Below are 16,991 nucleotides of genomic sequence, written 5' to 3'. Positions count from 1 at the left end.
AACAATGGCTTTTTGAGTGAGCGGAATCGCCACAGTGAGAACACTAGAAGTTTTTCCCAGAGGATGCTTCCTTTCGTGGATTTGCAACATGAGTGACAGCAGAGGGACGAGAAACCTGGGATAGTAAGGTAGAGGAACCCGGTGAAGATGATGGTCGTCCCATCGTAATCCGCTGTTGATGTTCGCGACGAAGGAAGTCATAGGTGCTTTCAAGATCCAACTTTGGATCTTTTCGTTGTATATTGCCTCGAACCTGATCAAAATCAAAGTCCAACCCACTCAAAAAAATGTACACACGCATGCGAGCCATGGATGAGTGTGTGTGGAGAACATCAGAGATAGAAGTTGCAGAAAATGACATACGATAATCAATCTCTTGAAAAATGGAAAGGAGATCATTGTAGTATACCGAGAGAGGGCGGTCGTTCTGCTTGGAAGAGAATGATCGTTGGTGGAGTTCGAAAAGGCACGTTTCATCCGATCCATCATAGAAGGTCCGCTTGGTGGCCTCCCAGATTTCGTGGGCTGTTTCGAGATGGATGAATCTCTACATTAACAGAAGGGTCATGGAATCGATGAGACAACTCTTCACCTGTTTGTTGTCGGTGACCCAGTTGTCGTAGGAGGGATCAGTGAGGGGAGGTTTTGGTGTCGCACCAGTGAGGAACACAAACTTGTTCATGGCACCGATGCGCATGTCTAGAAGACAGAAAAAGAGGAGGTCTCTTGCTGGATGATGATGTTCGAAGTTTGAACGGCGGATGAGGATGGTTGATATGATCCCCAATAGGAATGGAGGAATGGATCTACTAGGAATGGAAATTCTAACCCCAAATTCATCCACCAACATGACCTGTTAAGAACAGAGCGTATCTCACGCTACAGACCTCGGAATCAGACGTTTCCAAATCGAGGTGAAAGATCTCTTTCTGAATCGCGACTTTGACTCAAGAATCACCGAAAACCGACGCGTATATCAGGAGATATGAACCGAGACTATTTTGGACGAAAATTGAAGGTTTTGGGTGATAGGGTTTGATACAAGAATTTGTGAACACAATCAAGAAACGATAACTGGAAGGCGCCACAATCCAAAGATTGATAAGCCTATGAACGCCACAAGGATTAGCACCCTTGATAAGTTCTGAGATTCTCAAAAGAACCCTAGAGAAGCTAGTCTCTCACCAAAAAAAGGTTATCTTTTTATTCTCAAATTTTTCATCCCTCCCTCTATGTCTATTATCATCATGATTCCCTTGATTTTCTAAGTATTCAATTCTCTCATATAAGTCCTCTGTTTTCTCCCTCATCATCGTTTGCATTCGATCCATAATGGCATCGATTAGAAACCTGTTTTCTCTCTCACGAGGAGGGCTACCTTCACCCCCTGCACCTGCCATAAATCAAGGAAAAGAACAAGAATAAAAGAAATTGGACCTCACCACTCGCTCACGTGTTTACACTCTTAAAATGTATCACTCGTGTTTGTTGCTCTCTATTAGGCTTTTGTGTAGTGTGCTCTCTTGCCTTTTTCCTCTCAATAGCTCTCTTTAAGTTCTTAACAGAATCTCCAAGAACACTCAAGAGTACAATCCCAAACTCAAGAATTCGTAATGACACAATACAAATTGGAAATATGTCAAAGAAGGCAAGACAAAGAAAACCAAACCAAATTGAAGGAATTATTCAAGGAAGACACTTTGGACCTGATTTGAGAGAAGTAGTGTGTAACTACGCTTAAATAACAAGTATCTGTATAGCATATATATATATATATATATATATATATATATATATATATATATATATATATATATATATTTATAAAACCTGATGCTTCAATAAAATGGAATTTGTAATTTTGGAATGAAAAATTCAGATTGCAGTAATGCTAAACTGAATTTGATTGAATTCCCCACAAAACAAGCTATTATTTAACACACTAACAACATACTACTCAAGGAACATGGATCGAAAGGATTAAAAATCAGGAACAATGATGAACATAGGATGAACCTTAAGAACACAAGTGCATAAATTATGAACACAACAAGAAATTGAAACAAACAGAATATCAAAGGAACAAATTAGGAACCAACAACAAATGCTAAAAACAGAATTGCACAATTCAAAATTAAAAACATAAATACTAGGGATTAGGGTTACCAAATGTGTGATCAGAATTGATGGAAACAATGGAGAAAATCAAACCCAATTCCAATCCTAGAACTGAGCTCTGATTACCACATAATATAATCCCCAATAGGAATGGAGGAATGGATCTACTAAGAATGGAAATTTTAACCCCAAATTCATCCACCAACACGACCAGTTAAGAACAGAGCGTATCTCACGCTACAGACCTCGGAATCGGACGTTTCCAAATCGAGGTGAAAGATCTCTTTCTGAATCGCGACTTTGACTCAAGAATCACCGAAAACCGACGCGTATATCAGGAGATATGAACCGAGACTATTTTGGACGAAAATTGAAGGATTGGGTGATAGGGTTTGATACAAGAATTTGTGAACACAATCAAGAAACAATAAATGGAAGGCGCCACAATCCAAAGATTGATAAGCCTATGAACGCCACAAGGATTAGCACCCTTGATAAGTTCTAAGATTCTCAAAAGAACCCTAGAGAAGCTAGTCTCTCACCAAAAAGGTTATCTTTTTATTCTGCAAATCCCCCTTCAAAAGCTATGGTGTTCCTTTATATAGTGGGCAACATCCATATTGAGTTTAACCTAAAAGTGCTTACACATAAAAGAAAGTAGACAGCCCAATAATCCAGCCCAATAAGCCTTATTACAAAAGTTTAACTGAATACAAGAAAAATAAAATTAAGTGCAGAATTTGGGCCAAGTAAAATAAAGCCTTCATGCATATCCATTGAGGCTTATTCTTCAAAGTCTTCAATTTGAATTAAGTGTATCATTTTGGGCTCTTCTTCCTTTAGACTTGGGCTTGTCTCAAGTAAATCGGTCACCAAGAGATTTAGAGCCTCTTTAGCTTTTTTAGCTTTTGCTCTTGTCATTGGACCTCCAAGACCTTGTATGTCCTCCAAGTTTGTTGTCTTGGTCATGCCACCTCCTATGTCCTTAGGATTCCATCGCGGCGAAAGAATTAAGGATTGTAATGCGATGCAGGTCAGGTTTGAACGAAGAGATTAAAAGAAGCAGATCTGATAAATACGGGTCAGGGTAAAAAAATGAGGAAATACGAGTCAGAAAGAAAAAAAATGTATGTGGGTAGTATAGGTTCCTAGGATTAAAAAATTTCATCTGATACCATTTTAAAATTCTAATCCTGAGAGCTATACATCTCTTCATTGCTTTTCTCCTCCTTAATTGAAGTATATATACAAGTATCAATAACAATTCCTACTTAAAAATAGTTAACAACTTCTATAAATCAGAACAACCTAACAAATTAATCCTATCCAATTACAATAATATTTCAACAAACTAAATCCTATCTTCAACAGAATCTTTGTTTATTTGTACAAAAATAATAATTATAATTTTATTTAATTTATATATATCATTAATAATATTTTTATTTATACTAGCATAAGATGAAACTAAAATATTATAAATATGGTGAACCAAACAAAAATATATATTATATATAAATATGACATAAATTCAGCCTTACATCTTCAGGGCCCAACACGTGATTAGGTTAGAAGCAAGGAGTGACAAAAGCTTGTACAAAATATAGGTGAGCAATTAGTCATTTTCTTATGAATAATCAATTTTTATAAACTTTTAAAATTTCCATTAGGAGTTCAAATAATGCAAAGACAAAGATGTTCAGGAGCATAACATTAGCCTAAACACTTAACCTTCGTGAGAGGTAGGGTGTAAATAAGTCGGTCCAAATGAAGTTTTAGCTTAAATAAGTTAAACTTACATAAAATATTTTAAGCTTGATTTGGCTTATTAGCATGATATAAATAATAAATTAACCACTTCTACTTAACTCCATTTTCAATAAACCACCATATGCTTTCAATCAATACAATTAACCTACTTGAACTATTCAATTTAAATAATTAAACAATTCTGTTAAAAAAAAGCGTCCGAGTCTGTTAACTCTCACGTGATACACCAAAAATCCATTATAAAACAGTAGATGCTCGTCGTTCCGAGTCTTCCTTCCTTTTGCTAATTTTTTCTTCTTTTAATCTGTGTTCAATTGAATCTGAGCTCTGCTCTTGATTCACTAATCCTCCGAATTTCAGTACAAACCCAAAAGTGAGGGAAGAAAAGTTAACATTAAAGGGACAAAAGCATCAATATATAAAATATATGACCTCGAACGATCAGTAGAACGACCTCGAAAGACATCAAAATGTGCCAGGATTTTGAGTACATGTTCTATTCCAATCAGGTTTTCTTCTGAACTTTGTGAGCCTAAGATTCTGCTTATTGATTATAATGTCAAAGCAGTGACCAATAACGAAACAAAAATTATGAGAAAACAAAGAACGAAATAAAAATTATGAGAAAACACTTTTCTCTTTTCTTAATTTTATTTAACCAAAAACAACATAATAATAATAGGGTTTTCCAAGTTTTAAATAGGAAAAATAAAATAACAAAAAAGTAAATAACTATAATCATACGCAATCAAAGGAAATAACGTACAATTAATTCACACTCAAACATAATCTAAAAATAACAAAAAGGGAAATAATTAACAATTATTGAAAAGCCCTAAACTATGGAATAATTATAGAAAAGTCCAATCCAAGTCAGTCACCCAGATGCATCATCCTCCCCTGCCAAATGAAGATTCGTCCTAGAATCTAACGGGTCTTCATGGTTACTCTCACATGTTATTCCCTCTTCATCATGACGATAAGAAGACAAGTCAGCAACATTGAAAGTACTAGAAAATATTGTATTTTCCAAGAAATTCAATCTTGTAAGCATTATTATTGATCTTCCCGAGCACCTTGAAGAGACCATTAGCTCTAGGTAGTTTGTCAATCCTGTTAGCCAGAAAATGTTCCTTCCTAAGGTGGATCCATATCATATCGCCTTCCTTGAAAATGGCTTGATTTCTATGCTCTTCAGTTGCAATTTATATTTCACATTCTGTTTCTGAATATGATCATGAGCCCGTGAAAGTAACTCCTTTTGCTCCTCAGTGCTCATACTATATGTAGCTTTGTTGGGAATAACAGCCCCTGGCACAAGGTCAATATAGTACTGGATGTCTATTATAGGGGGCAGTTCCAATGGCATCTCCTCAAGAATCACATCAACGAAGTCTTCTAGCAATGGCTTAACATGCAAAGTAATGTTAGAAACACCAGAATTTTGTTCTATCACCACACAAGAAAATATCTCAATGGCATTGGTAGATTCCTCATAGGAACCTATTCTGAACAACATATTATTCTTCGCTCCTCCTTCAATTCAGATGGACCCAAGGTAATAGTTAGTCCGTCTTTCTTGAAATTGTAAGTATTTTTGAAACCATCGTGCTTCATCTTCCTATCAAAATTGCCACAGCCTCCCCAACAAGATATGACACACATCCATCAGAATCACATCACACCACAACTCATCAGTGTACCTTTTGCCGATAGAAAACTGCACGAGATACCTCTTGTTCACCTTCACTCACTTCCTTTCTTCAGCCAAGCAAGCTTGTATGGTTATGGGTGTTCCTCCGTTATCAATCATAGCTTCTTGACCATGGTATTAGAGACTACATTTTCGAAGCTCCCTCCTTCAATGATCATTTACCGCCGCTAGTGCACTTGGTACGAAATATATTGTGTCGAAGCCATGACTCATCATCAATAATGTCAACATTCAACACCCTTCGGACAACCAAGGCTTTGCTTGAATCACCAAAAATAATCTCACCTTCTTCAGACCCTTTATCCACATCATGTTCTTCATACTCATCATAGGTGGGGCCTATATCATCGGCTTGAGTATCGAGAAGAGTAACATACTTCCCGTTTGGACAATCAGCAGTTAAGTGTCCTAAACCCTGACATTTGAAACACATCTTCGTCGTAGTCCCTGTCTTGCTTACTTCACCATTGGTCACTCCCCCCTTGCTCACTAGTTTTGAGTTAGAAGGTTCCTTCCCCGCACTAGTGTCGGCTGTCGAGCTTGATAACTGTCCTATGTCAGAAAATATGGGTTGGTATTTTGAAGTACCTCTTATTCTCTTTCATTGTTCCTTTACCTTCAAAGCTAGTCGACATACGCCCTCATATGACCAATATTGTTGCAGGTATACAACATCTGAGATCTCATTCCGCAGTCCTCCTAGGTAACGAGTAATAGGTCTCACTGCCTGAGATTATGGTACTCAATAAATGCCTCCTGCCAGTAGCGAATAGGTAAGAATTTTTGTTGCAACAATTTCTTCATCTTATCCCAACTCTTGATCTTTGACTTCCCTTCTTTGTTTCGCTACTTCTTAATATATTCCCGCCAAATTGAGGCATGCTTCCTTAGTTTGATAGCGACCAGTTTGACCTTTTGGTCTTCTGTCAAGTCTATGATATCAAAGACACTTTCGATAGTGTGTAACCAGTCGATGAACTAATCTGGATGAGTGGTGCCCTCGAATTCTGGGATATCAATCTTCACCTCAATATTAGCAAAAAAAGATTAATTTCCAGGTTGACTTCGTCCTCGTCACTCTTGTTTCTTGTTCCAAAATGAGTTTTCGCTCCTTTCCTCCTCATGAGATGATCTTTCAGATTCGCTTTCTTCATCTGACTCGTCTAACTGTGTTTGGGCAAATAGTTATTCGACCTCCTGAATTTGTCTACCTTACTCTGCCATTGTAGTGGCCAATGCTACAATTATGGCGTCTCATGCGTCGATGTATGGTTTATCTCCTGTCACCTCGACCTCGACTGCCATTGTTCTATTCAGCCATTTGTGTGACAACCAGAGCTCTGATTACTAAATAATGTCGAAGAAGTAACCAATTGTCTAAACAGAAAGAAAGAACGAAATAAGAATTGCGAGAAAAAACTTTTCTCTTTTCTTAATTTTATTTAAACAAAAACAACCTAATAATAGTATGGTTCTCCAAGCCTTAAATAGGAAAACTAAAATAACAAAAAAGTAAATAACTATAATCATGTGCAATCAAAGGAGATAAGCACAATCAAACATAATCTAAAAATAACAAAAAGAAAATAATTAACAATTATTGAAAAGCCCTAAGCTATGGAATAATTATAAAAAAGCTCAATCCAAGTCAGTCACCTAGGTGCATCAAATTATTTGTTGTGCTATAAAAAAATATTACTTTTCTGGCTGAGCAATATGAATGCTCCTGTCATGGTCGAGTTGGAGTAGGAAACTGACCCAATTGAGGTAATAGAACCTTTTTTTATTATTATTGTTATAAATTGATACTTTTTCCTTGTAATGTTAATGCATTTGAGTACATTGTGAATATTTCATTGCTAAACTAGTATGCCAATGTCAAATTTCCAAATATATGTCTGTATGGCCATATGCCCTCGTATAAAATGCAGAAAAATATTTCATTAAGAAGCTTCCTAACTTTTACCACTTTACTGATCATGGTTGAATGGTGTATTTTGTCTAGTGAAAATGATACAATTTTTGTAAAATTGTCTGTTTCAAATTTCCTTAGTTTTCCCTTGAACAGGATGCAAGTTTTGTAAAAATATACATACAACTCTTTTTCTTCTTTTTGTGTCAATGCCTTAATCCCGAGCTAAAAGCATGTTGTTTTTCCTAAGATACTGAAAATCATCAACTACTGATGACTGCACCAAGCATTAGACAGCTTGTAGAATGGTTAGAATTATTGTGTTCGAAAAGCCATGAATGGGAAAACATATTGAGAATCTAGACTATTGAATTAGTTTGATGAGAAAAAGGTTAGTGCTTCCCATCCTACTTTGAGATTGTGTTTTGCAAGCCTTTCTTGAGATGATAAGCCTCAACTTGTATAACACCTCACATTTCTAAATTATATATTAATATATTAACATTGGATTAAAGGGAAGGATTAGTGAAAATCCTGAAAATTAGGTCAAAATACAAAGGAAGGGTAAAACGGTAATTAGCCAAACACATAACCCTAGCCAGGTAAAATTGAATAGGAGATCTCAAATGATAAAAATAACCCTGGAAATGGATTCAGAACGAAAAATTGAGTGGTTAGGCAAGTTTCGGAAAATTTGGTGAATAGTATTTTTACCATGTAAAAATATCGCGGTACAGTTGCACCGTAAAGTGTGCCGAATGAATTTTGAGCTCTAGGTTTGGATATAAGTTATAAATGGTATATAGGACTAGGAAATATGATTTATGAGGAAAATTGACAGAAATTAGTGAGTTTGGGGAAGCGTGTCCATAGCGCGCGTAACAGCTTAAAACTGCAATTTCTCCGAACGAACGGAAAATTTCGGATTCATCTGATCAAGGGAAATTAAAGGATAATGGTTAATGTTAAAAATTAGAATTTCTAATTAGTTTAGGAAATTATGAACGTTTAGCAGAATAGGAGAAAAATTCGAATTAGTTTGAAATCGCGTGGCGGTGGGGCCCACCTCACTTAAGTGGACCTTGCCACTTGGACCTCACCACTAAATCAGCTCACTCTCTCTCCTCCTCCCTCACCAAAACCGTGCTTGCTTCAATGGAAGGGGAGATTTGCTTCCAAATATTCTTTCTCTCATAACTCCCTCCATACAACCCCAAATCAAGAAAAATTTGTGAGCAAAATTGTTGGAAATCATCATCCGAACACAACCCACCGATTATTTTTCCTTGAAACCCTCTCATTTGAGAGAAATGGGGCCAAACCAGCCACTAAATTTGGAGGGGTTTTTGTGATTTTGGAGTTGTGTGTTCAAGCCATTGCTTGGGGATCACTTGGAGGGGTCCTAGGCCAAGCTTGTGAGTATATTTCAACCCCTTTTATGGCTTGATTCATGAATCTAAATTTTGAAAACTTAGAGCATGAGTTGTGTAATTGATGTAGTTAGAGAGCTCAAATTGAAATTGTGTATTAGATGAAAGTGACTTAGAATGATGTTTTAGAGTGATTGATGTCATAAAAATTATTGATGAATTTATTGGTAACTTGGTCAAATTTTGGAATGGATGATTCAACACTTTATGAAATGACTTTGTGGGATGATTGTGTAATTGAGTTGTGGAGTGTTTGTATGAATTAAATATAGGATTGTAAGGTGTGTGGAAGTATTAAATTGGATTGAATACCCTTTAGTTTGTGAGCATGTTGAATTCGGCCTAGAGAGGGCATATAGGGTGTGATGTTGTAAAATTATGTAATTGATGTGTTGTGGTGTTAAATGGTGTTTAGAGGTGTAGTGTGATGAGTGGATGCATGAAAAATAAAAGGAAAAATACTTGGTCTATGTGGAATTTACAATCGGACCTAAAGTGGAATAAATGAAAAAAGGGTTTTGAGATGGTGTAGGATGGAAAGTAGCACCTTAAATAGTGTTGTGGTAGCATTATGATGCTAAAGAAAAATAAAAAGAAAATTTAGGAAAATATTTTGGAAATTAACATTATGTTGGCCGAACCTACCATTATGTAGGGGAGGATTTTGGTGCTTTGTAATCTTGGTCGATTGCACCTTGTATTGATGATCCTTGTGTGATCATTGTAGGTTGCCTCCCGCGGAATTGAACTCGGAACCGTGAGCTTGGTGGGTTGCCCTTGGTCCCGGACAAAAAGGGATTGTGGTAAGTATTTTGAATCATGCATTTATGCTTGATAATTGGCATGTAATTGGTGAAAGGAAATTAAATTGGGAATGTCCTATGTGTAGGCATTTCTGTTGTACCTAGCTCGAGGAAATATTGCATTGGAGCTATGAGAAGGTGATTAGTAAGGTAATCCCTTGGTACTGGGGTTTGATCCCTTGTGTGTTCCACCATGCCCGTTGAGGGTAATGGTAGGAAATGTATGTAAATAATATAGGATAACATATTCATGCATATTGTATGTGTGGTGGTACATAGGATGTACCGTGTCTCTGGCCAGTAAATTGTTTGCCTTCGGGCGTTACGGACTTCCACTGGATAGGTCTCCGTGAGGGAGTTCCAGTTGACCTGGGGTCGTGGTGTGTGATCCGTAGAGGAGCACACTAGGAAGTCTCTGGTGGATATGGATGGAGGGTGCCTTGGTTGATGTTCTGGGAACACTCCTTGGTTTGAAACCCGTAGGCTTATCTGCCGAGGCCAATAGACTGGATGTTGCGTGATTTTGGCATTGACCATTCCAGCTTCGTCGTATTTTGTATCCCTATGCTCCCCTATTTCACTAAATCCCTTGCTTTATCCCGTTTTCAGATGTTATGTTGTATTATTTATATGCATCAAAGTGAGCCATTGGGCAGAGTATTCTCCAGAACCTCTGGGTTACTGAGATATATTCGTATATCTCACCCCGCTTTGGAGGCTTTATTTCAGGTAGTGCTAGTGGAGTTGGAGCGGCAGGCAAGAGGCCCGTAGGATGAGCTCATAGACTTATGATGATTTTGCATTTTGGGGCCATTGGACCAAGGCTAGACTTAGGTCATGAACAATGCATATGATTAGGATTATGGTTATCATTTTGTTCATGATGTATTTTCTCTAAGTTTAGTCTTTGATTATCATGTTTTATTTTGGAGCATTTATTTTGTATACTTGAAGGAAGATTGTAATATGTCCATTTGTGAAGTTGTAAATTGTAATATGGAGAATTGATGTAACCATGAAGTATGTAATATGATGAAAGGGCAATAGGCCTATTCTAGGATGTGAATGATGATTTATGATTTAAAGAATGCATACAATTGGACCTTGTGATTGAAATAAGTAAATTGAGAAAGTAAGCATGAAGTATGTATATTGATTAAATTGGATATAAACTGTGAAGGGTTGTAATAGCACCAAGGCATTACTGGTCCTTGTGTGGCACCCAATGTTTATTAGGTACAAATTGAGGTTAGAGAACACATTTGCAAATTTGGGATTTATTGGAAAAATAAAGGAAACTCTTGCGAATTTTCTAGAAATTGGCAGAATTTAGGTGAACTTTGAGAGAGCATATCTCCCTCTGCAGAGGTCCGATAGGGACGTGCCATACGCCGTTTTGAATCTTGAGATGTCCTATATCTTGTGGTAAAATTTGGAATTTTTCTGGGTTGGGCGTCGGCCTGTAGAAGGAAGAGAGCACGGACTACTCATTTGGCCACTGCACATGTGGCTGATCTGGAGTGAGTTTGGGAAAATTATTCCTGCTTCTTTTCTTTGTCAAATAAGGTGTATGATATGTCAAATTGAAGCTTGAGGTGTCCTGTTTATTGTATAAAAATTTGAGAGAAATTGGTTGAGTGGATTTTCTAGAATAATTGATTGAGTGAAGGCTGTTTGGAGCCGTTTTGAGGTTGGCTGGCAGATTTGCTTGTCCAACTTCAAACGACGATATCCGGAGAAAACGAGAACTTTATGACTCGTGTGATAGATTATTAGAAAGGTATTTAAGTGTATAATAACATATCAAAAAATGAGAGGCTTGTAGAATGCAGTTTGTCCGCAGAAATTCAAAGACCGAACCATGTTCGGATAGGTAGAAAACCTAACAGTGAGATTTTAGCTAAGTGGGTTTATGGGAACCCCTCAGTGACTTGAGAGATGTAATATATGATATCTAGTTAGTTTAAATAATTATTCTGCAAAGATTTTACAGTTACGGTCACAACTTTGATTTATTACGCTTTTTATTGTTTTAAATGCTCGCGTAATAAACGAAAAAAGTTTGCTCGCTTTTTTATAATTAAATTGTTGTTATTGTAACTGCGCTTAATATCATGATTAATGTTAACAATACCGGTGTACAGCGCCAATTTTATTTATAACTTTTGATTTTCTTGATTAGATTTTGTTTTGTTACTAATTTTTTTTACTTTAGTTTATGCGAGGTAAAGTAAATCGAGACACTTTACAGTTTATCCAGAAATAGAGAAAACTGCAAAGAAGAACCGACAGCTAGCCAAGCAAGGAAAGCAAGAAGAGTCTTCGAGTTCTAAGCCCAACACAGAACCAGTGATGGCAGCCCCTAATCCACCTCCCGCAGAAAAGTTGATGGAGTCAATTCTTGCTCCTATGTTCACTAGACCGAACTCTAGAATTGTCAAGCCACAGATAGATGCCAATAACTATAACATCCATTCGTCACTGATTACTTTAGTGGAGAGAACTCCTTTTGGTGGAGAAGACTACGAAGATCCTCATGACTTTATGGACAGATTTCTGAGAATCTGTGACACAACTAAGCATCATGGACTGTCTGATGATGCAATCAGACTCCGGTTGTTTCCTTTTGCTTTGACCGGGAAAACCCTCAGATGGTTAGATCGACAAGCTCCTAACAATATCCGAACATGGGACGAGATAGCAGCCAAGTTCTTTGCTGAGCACTTTTCTAGGGAAAAGTACAATAAGTTGGTGAATGAAATCACCAACTTTATTCAACATCCGGGAGAGACCTTGTGTGCAGCCTGGACTAGATTCCAGGAGTTGATCAGAAAGCGCCCCCAATACGACTTGCCAGATGCCAAGAAGGTTAAAGTCTTCTACAATGGGATGACACCAGATTCCAGAATGGTTGTCAACGGTGCAGCCGGTGGAACCATAGGAAAGAAGACAGCAGCTGAAACTCTGGAGCTGATTGATTACATGGCAAGGAACGAGAATGCTTCAATGGAAGTTCAACCAGTTCAACCGAAGAAAGAACTTCTACAACTGGGGAACAATGATGCATCTCTAGCTGAGCAAAAAGTGATTGCACAACAGCTAGCCAGTATGAATGCCAAGCTAGACAAGATGCAAATATCTACGGCTCAAGTTAACTCAGTTAACTGCGAGTCCTGGAAAGGGGATCATGAGACTAATGAGTGCCCAACACTCATGGGATCTGATCCGTTCCAGGTTAACGGAGTTTGGTATGATCCAAGGCCACCACAAAATATCCAAAGCTTTCAAAGGAATCAGAACGGTGCCCAAGGAAGCAACTTTCAAAGGAGAAATCAAGTTGGAGGCTTGGATTATAAATCCAACAATTACCTGCAACCTCATCCTCTTCCATATAAAGAGCCATCAGAATTGGAGAAAGCAATGCTGCAGCTTTCCAAGACTACAAATGATCACATACAGACTACTAATGCCTTCATGAATGAGACAAGAGCCTATCACAAGAACCAAGATGCTTCCATCCAGAATTTGGAGACTCAGATAGGTCAGTTATCTAGACAGTTAGCTGAAAGAGCTCAAGGGCAGTTTCCTGGTGATACTATCGTGAATCCTAAGGCAGACTGCAAATCCATTGTAACTAAGAGTGGAATTGTGATTACTCCTCAAGACAAGCAAAAGGTGGCTCAGAAAAAGAAGTTTGATGAATCAGTAATTGAACCAGAAAAAGAGAAGAAAACACTGCAAGTTATAAAGAAGAGCCTGTCGAGCAAGAAAAAAAAGAGGCAAAGGAGAAACATGTTGAAGCTCCAAAGAAGCTGATGGATTATTCTCGATTTGAGAAACCTCCTTATCCCATGAAGCTCAAGCAATAGGCACAGAAGCAACAATATGCTAGGTTTTTAGATATGTTTAAAAAGTTACATATTAATATTCCTTTTGCTGAGGCTTTAGCTAATATGCCTAACTATGCTAAATTCATGAAAGATTTGTTGTCTAGAAAGCATAAGTTGCAGGATTGTGAGATAGTAGCACTTACTGAGGAGTGTAGTGCCATTATACAGAAGAAGTTTCCACCAAAGCTTCGAGATCCTGGGAGTTTCAACATCCCAATCGCAGTAGGCAACACTAATGTAGGTCGGGCACTCTGTGATCTTGGAGCAAGCATCAATTTGATGCCATTGTCAATATGCAAGTCATTGGGAATTTCTGAGTTGAAGCCAACCATGGTCTCTCTACAGCTTGCTGACCGTTCTTTGAGGAGACCTAATGGAATAATAGAAGATGTCCTTGTCAAGGTTGACAAGTTCATTTTCCCTGCTGATTTCATTGTGTTGGATATGGAGGAGGAGAGTGAAATACCCCTTTTGTTGGGTAGACCGTTCTTGGCCACAACTCGAGCTATGATTGATGTAGAACAAGGAAAGCTCGAGTTGAGGATGAATGATGAGAAAATCACTATTAATATTTTCGATGCTAAGAAGAATTCATCTGATCATAGTGATTGTTTCAGACTTGATGTGTTTGAAGAGGTGGTTATGGAAGAGAAAAGTGATTATCAAGAGCTTGAAGAAGAGTTGAAGGCTCAAGATGAAGCTACTCCACAAGAAGAGCTAGAAGTTGTTTTTGAGGTGCTAGAAAAGAAAGAAAATGATCTAGTTACAGTGGCACCAAAAATAGAATTGAAAGAGTTGCCTGAAACTCTGAAATATGCCTTTTTGGGAGATGAAGAGAAATACCCTGTTATCATCAATAAAGAGTTGTCTATGGATGGAGAAGAGAAGTTGTTGAAAGTGCTCAAGGAGCACAAGACAGCTATTGGGTGGTCTATTTCTTATTTGAAGGGCATCAACCATTCTTTCTGTACTCACAAAATTCTAATGGAAGACAATGTTAAACCTGTGAGACAACCTCAGAGAAGATTAAATCCCATAAAGAAGGAAGTCCATCAGCGGCATGAAGAAAGCAAGCCAAGGGTTAAGATGGAAAAATCCAGGAATAAGGAAAAGCATGTGAAGACTAAATTTAAAGTTCCTGAGAACCCTCATCCTCATCCACGTGCATATGATTATTATGGAAAGACACAATACTGGACCAAGAAGATTGGGTCGTCAATGGTAGCGTGCTTCCAACCACCATAATCACAGGGAGTGCGTTAGGCTCGTGACGTTAAACAAGCGTTGTTTGGGAGGCAACCCAATAATTTTTGAGTCATTTTCCTATTTATTTAATTATGTTGAGTCTTTTAAAATTTAGAAAATAGTTAATTTTTGAGTCCATTTTTGAGTCATTGAGACATCTTTAGTGCTTTGGGTTGTAATTTTCCAGTACATTGGTCATGTTATTTTCTGCTTGATATTTTACATGTGTGTGTTGTTTTTACTTGCGCAACAGTTATTTTCTCCAACCAATTTAGTTATTGCTGAGGATAACAAATTTTTAAATCTGGGAATTGGCTGCATACGCGTTATTTGAGGTATCACACACAGAGGAACAACAGAAAATCAGAGGATTCTTGTCTACTTCAGGGGAGTTATTTTAACCTTTCCAGTTTATTTTTTTTAGTAGTCAAAATTCTTTTTTTAGTTTTATTTTCTATTAGAATTAATAATAAAATTATTATGTGAAAGCACATTTCAGATTTAGATGTGCTACTCAGTCAATTCCTCGGTTGAAAATAAGGAAACTTGCATGATATTGATCACTGTCATGACATTGCATAGAGCATGAATAGAGACTATGATTGCTCGTTTGTTGATTTCTATGTTAATAATGGATAATGATGCTTGGAATAAAATTAGGAATAGTCTAGTTTGATACCACAGCTGGTGAGGTTTGAGCCTATACAGTAACTTTTTTTTTAGAGTCCACACTGTAGTGGTACTCTAGAACTTGATCTAATTCTCTCCAATGCATGTGTTGATTGAAGTGATAAAGGCATTTTATTCTATTAGCCTATGGCCAAATAGCCACCTAAAATATCATCCATTGCTAGCCTTGTTGAGCTTAAGACCATTTTTGTTCAATTATCAGATGAAACTGTTTAAACCACTTCTATCAAAACTTACCTTGATTGAGATTGAAATGTCAATAATCAAAAGTTAAAAAAAAAGTAATCGAGGTGAGCTCCACTAGAAGTTAAGCAATTAAAAAAAGAAAAAGAAAAGAATAATCCTCAAATGAATTCAAAGAGGAAAGAAAAATAGAAAAATAGAAAAGCAATGATGAAGAAAAAGGTGAAAAAAGGATGAATCATGAATTCAAGTAAATAGTGGAACTGAAACCTGAATTGAGATATGCACGGGTCTTAATGAAAATGGGTGTTTCAATCTCAATGATATTTCAGCTACTTTCCAAATGATCCTAACCTTAAGCCAAGCCAAGTTATAACCTTGAGAAGCCCTTTTGATCAATCATGCATGTTTTGATGTTCCTCATCTTCAGGAACTTGAGAATAAGATCAAGCTTATGGTAGTGCAACGGCTGTGATGGAATGAGTGATGATGAATACCCCAAACACTGAGTGATGAGTGAATAATATGTCTTTGTGAGGGGTAATCAAATTAGACTCTGATATTTGAATGAAATTGAAAAGCATCGTTTTAAGTTTTGACTTGGAAATCATTCATGCTTAGTATAGTAATCTTTGTGATTGTCTGTGCAATGTTATGCCTGATTAATTGAACCTTGCTTCCCATGTTTTAATCCTGTTTATTGCTGAGGACAGCAACATCTAAATCTGAGAATTGTTTGATATGCGTCCAACATATGATGCTTTCTAAGCTAAAAGAAGCAAGGAATTAATCAATAATGGTTGAAAAATAGTCATAAATGTTATAAATACTGACTATTCTTTCTCAATCATTCTCTCACTCAATTTATGTATTTTAATAGCAGGAAACACCAAAAATGAAGTGAAGGAGAGAAGTTGAACTTGTTGAGTATGGTGCAAATCGCGCCATTTGATCCAATAGTGCTTCTGCCATTTTCCAGAGATTTGGCGCGATCCTGTGCCATAGTGGCGCGAGTTTGCGCCAGTTTCTCTAGGCCAAATTCCAGAGATTTGGCGCGATCCGGCGCCATAGTGGCGCGAGTCCGCGCCAGTTTACGAGAAACTGACCTCGTGTTTTGAAGGTGGCGCGATCCTGCGCCATAATGGTGCGAGTCTGCGCCAGTTTGCGGGAAACCTGTCCGCGTGCTTTGAAGGGAAAATTTGGAAGACACGCAAGAAGGAATATAAAAGGATGCTA

General features: G+C 37.4%; 1 protein-coding gene and 1 non-coding gene across 2 annotated transcripts; one reads left to right on the top strand and one right to left on the bottom strand.

Annotated features, from left to right (window-relative positions):
- Positions 1-12,099: 12,099 nt before the first annotated feature.
- LOC133305159 (uncharacterized) lies at positions 12,100-13,563 on the top strand. Its single transcript, XM_061505287.1, has one exon. The coding sequence runs from the start codon at positions 12,100-12,102 to the stop codon at positions 13,561-13,563; it is 1,464 nt and encodes a 487-aa protein (XP_061361271.1).
- On the bottom strand, positions 12,493-12,599 carry LOC133305174 (small nucleolar RNA R71). The gene has a single exon (XR_009750734.1). It is a non-coding gene; the product is annotated as a small nucleolar RNA R71 (small nucleolar RNA).
- Positions 13,564-16,991: the final 3,428 nt, after the last annotated feature.

Source organism: Gastrolobium bilobum, unplaced genomic scaffold, assembly GCF_033153095.1.
Source record: "Gastrolobium bilobum isolate Gb01-03AN ecotype WA unplaced genomic scaffold, APGP_CSIRO_Gbil_v1 utg27305, whole genome shotgun sequence".
NCBI classification, from domain to species: domain Eukaryota; kingdom Viridiplantae; phylum Streptophyta; class Magnoliopsida; order Fabales; family Fabaceae; genus Gastrolobium; species Gastrolobium bilobum.
This window is presented reverse-complemented; position numbering and strand designations above follow the sequence as displayed.

What these genes read in the sequence shown, in the direction of transcription:
- LOC133305159 (XM_061505287.1), top strand. Translation starts at nt 12,100, where the DNA reads ATGGCAGCCCCTAATCCACCTCCCGCAGAAAAGTTGATGGAGTCAATT.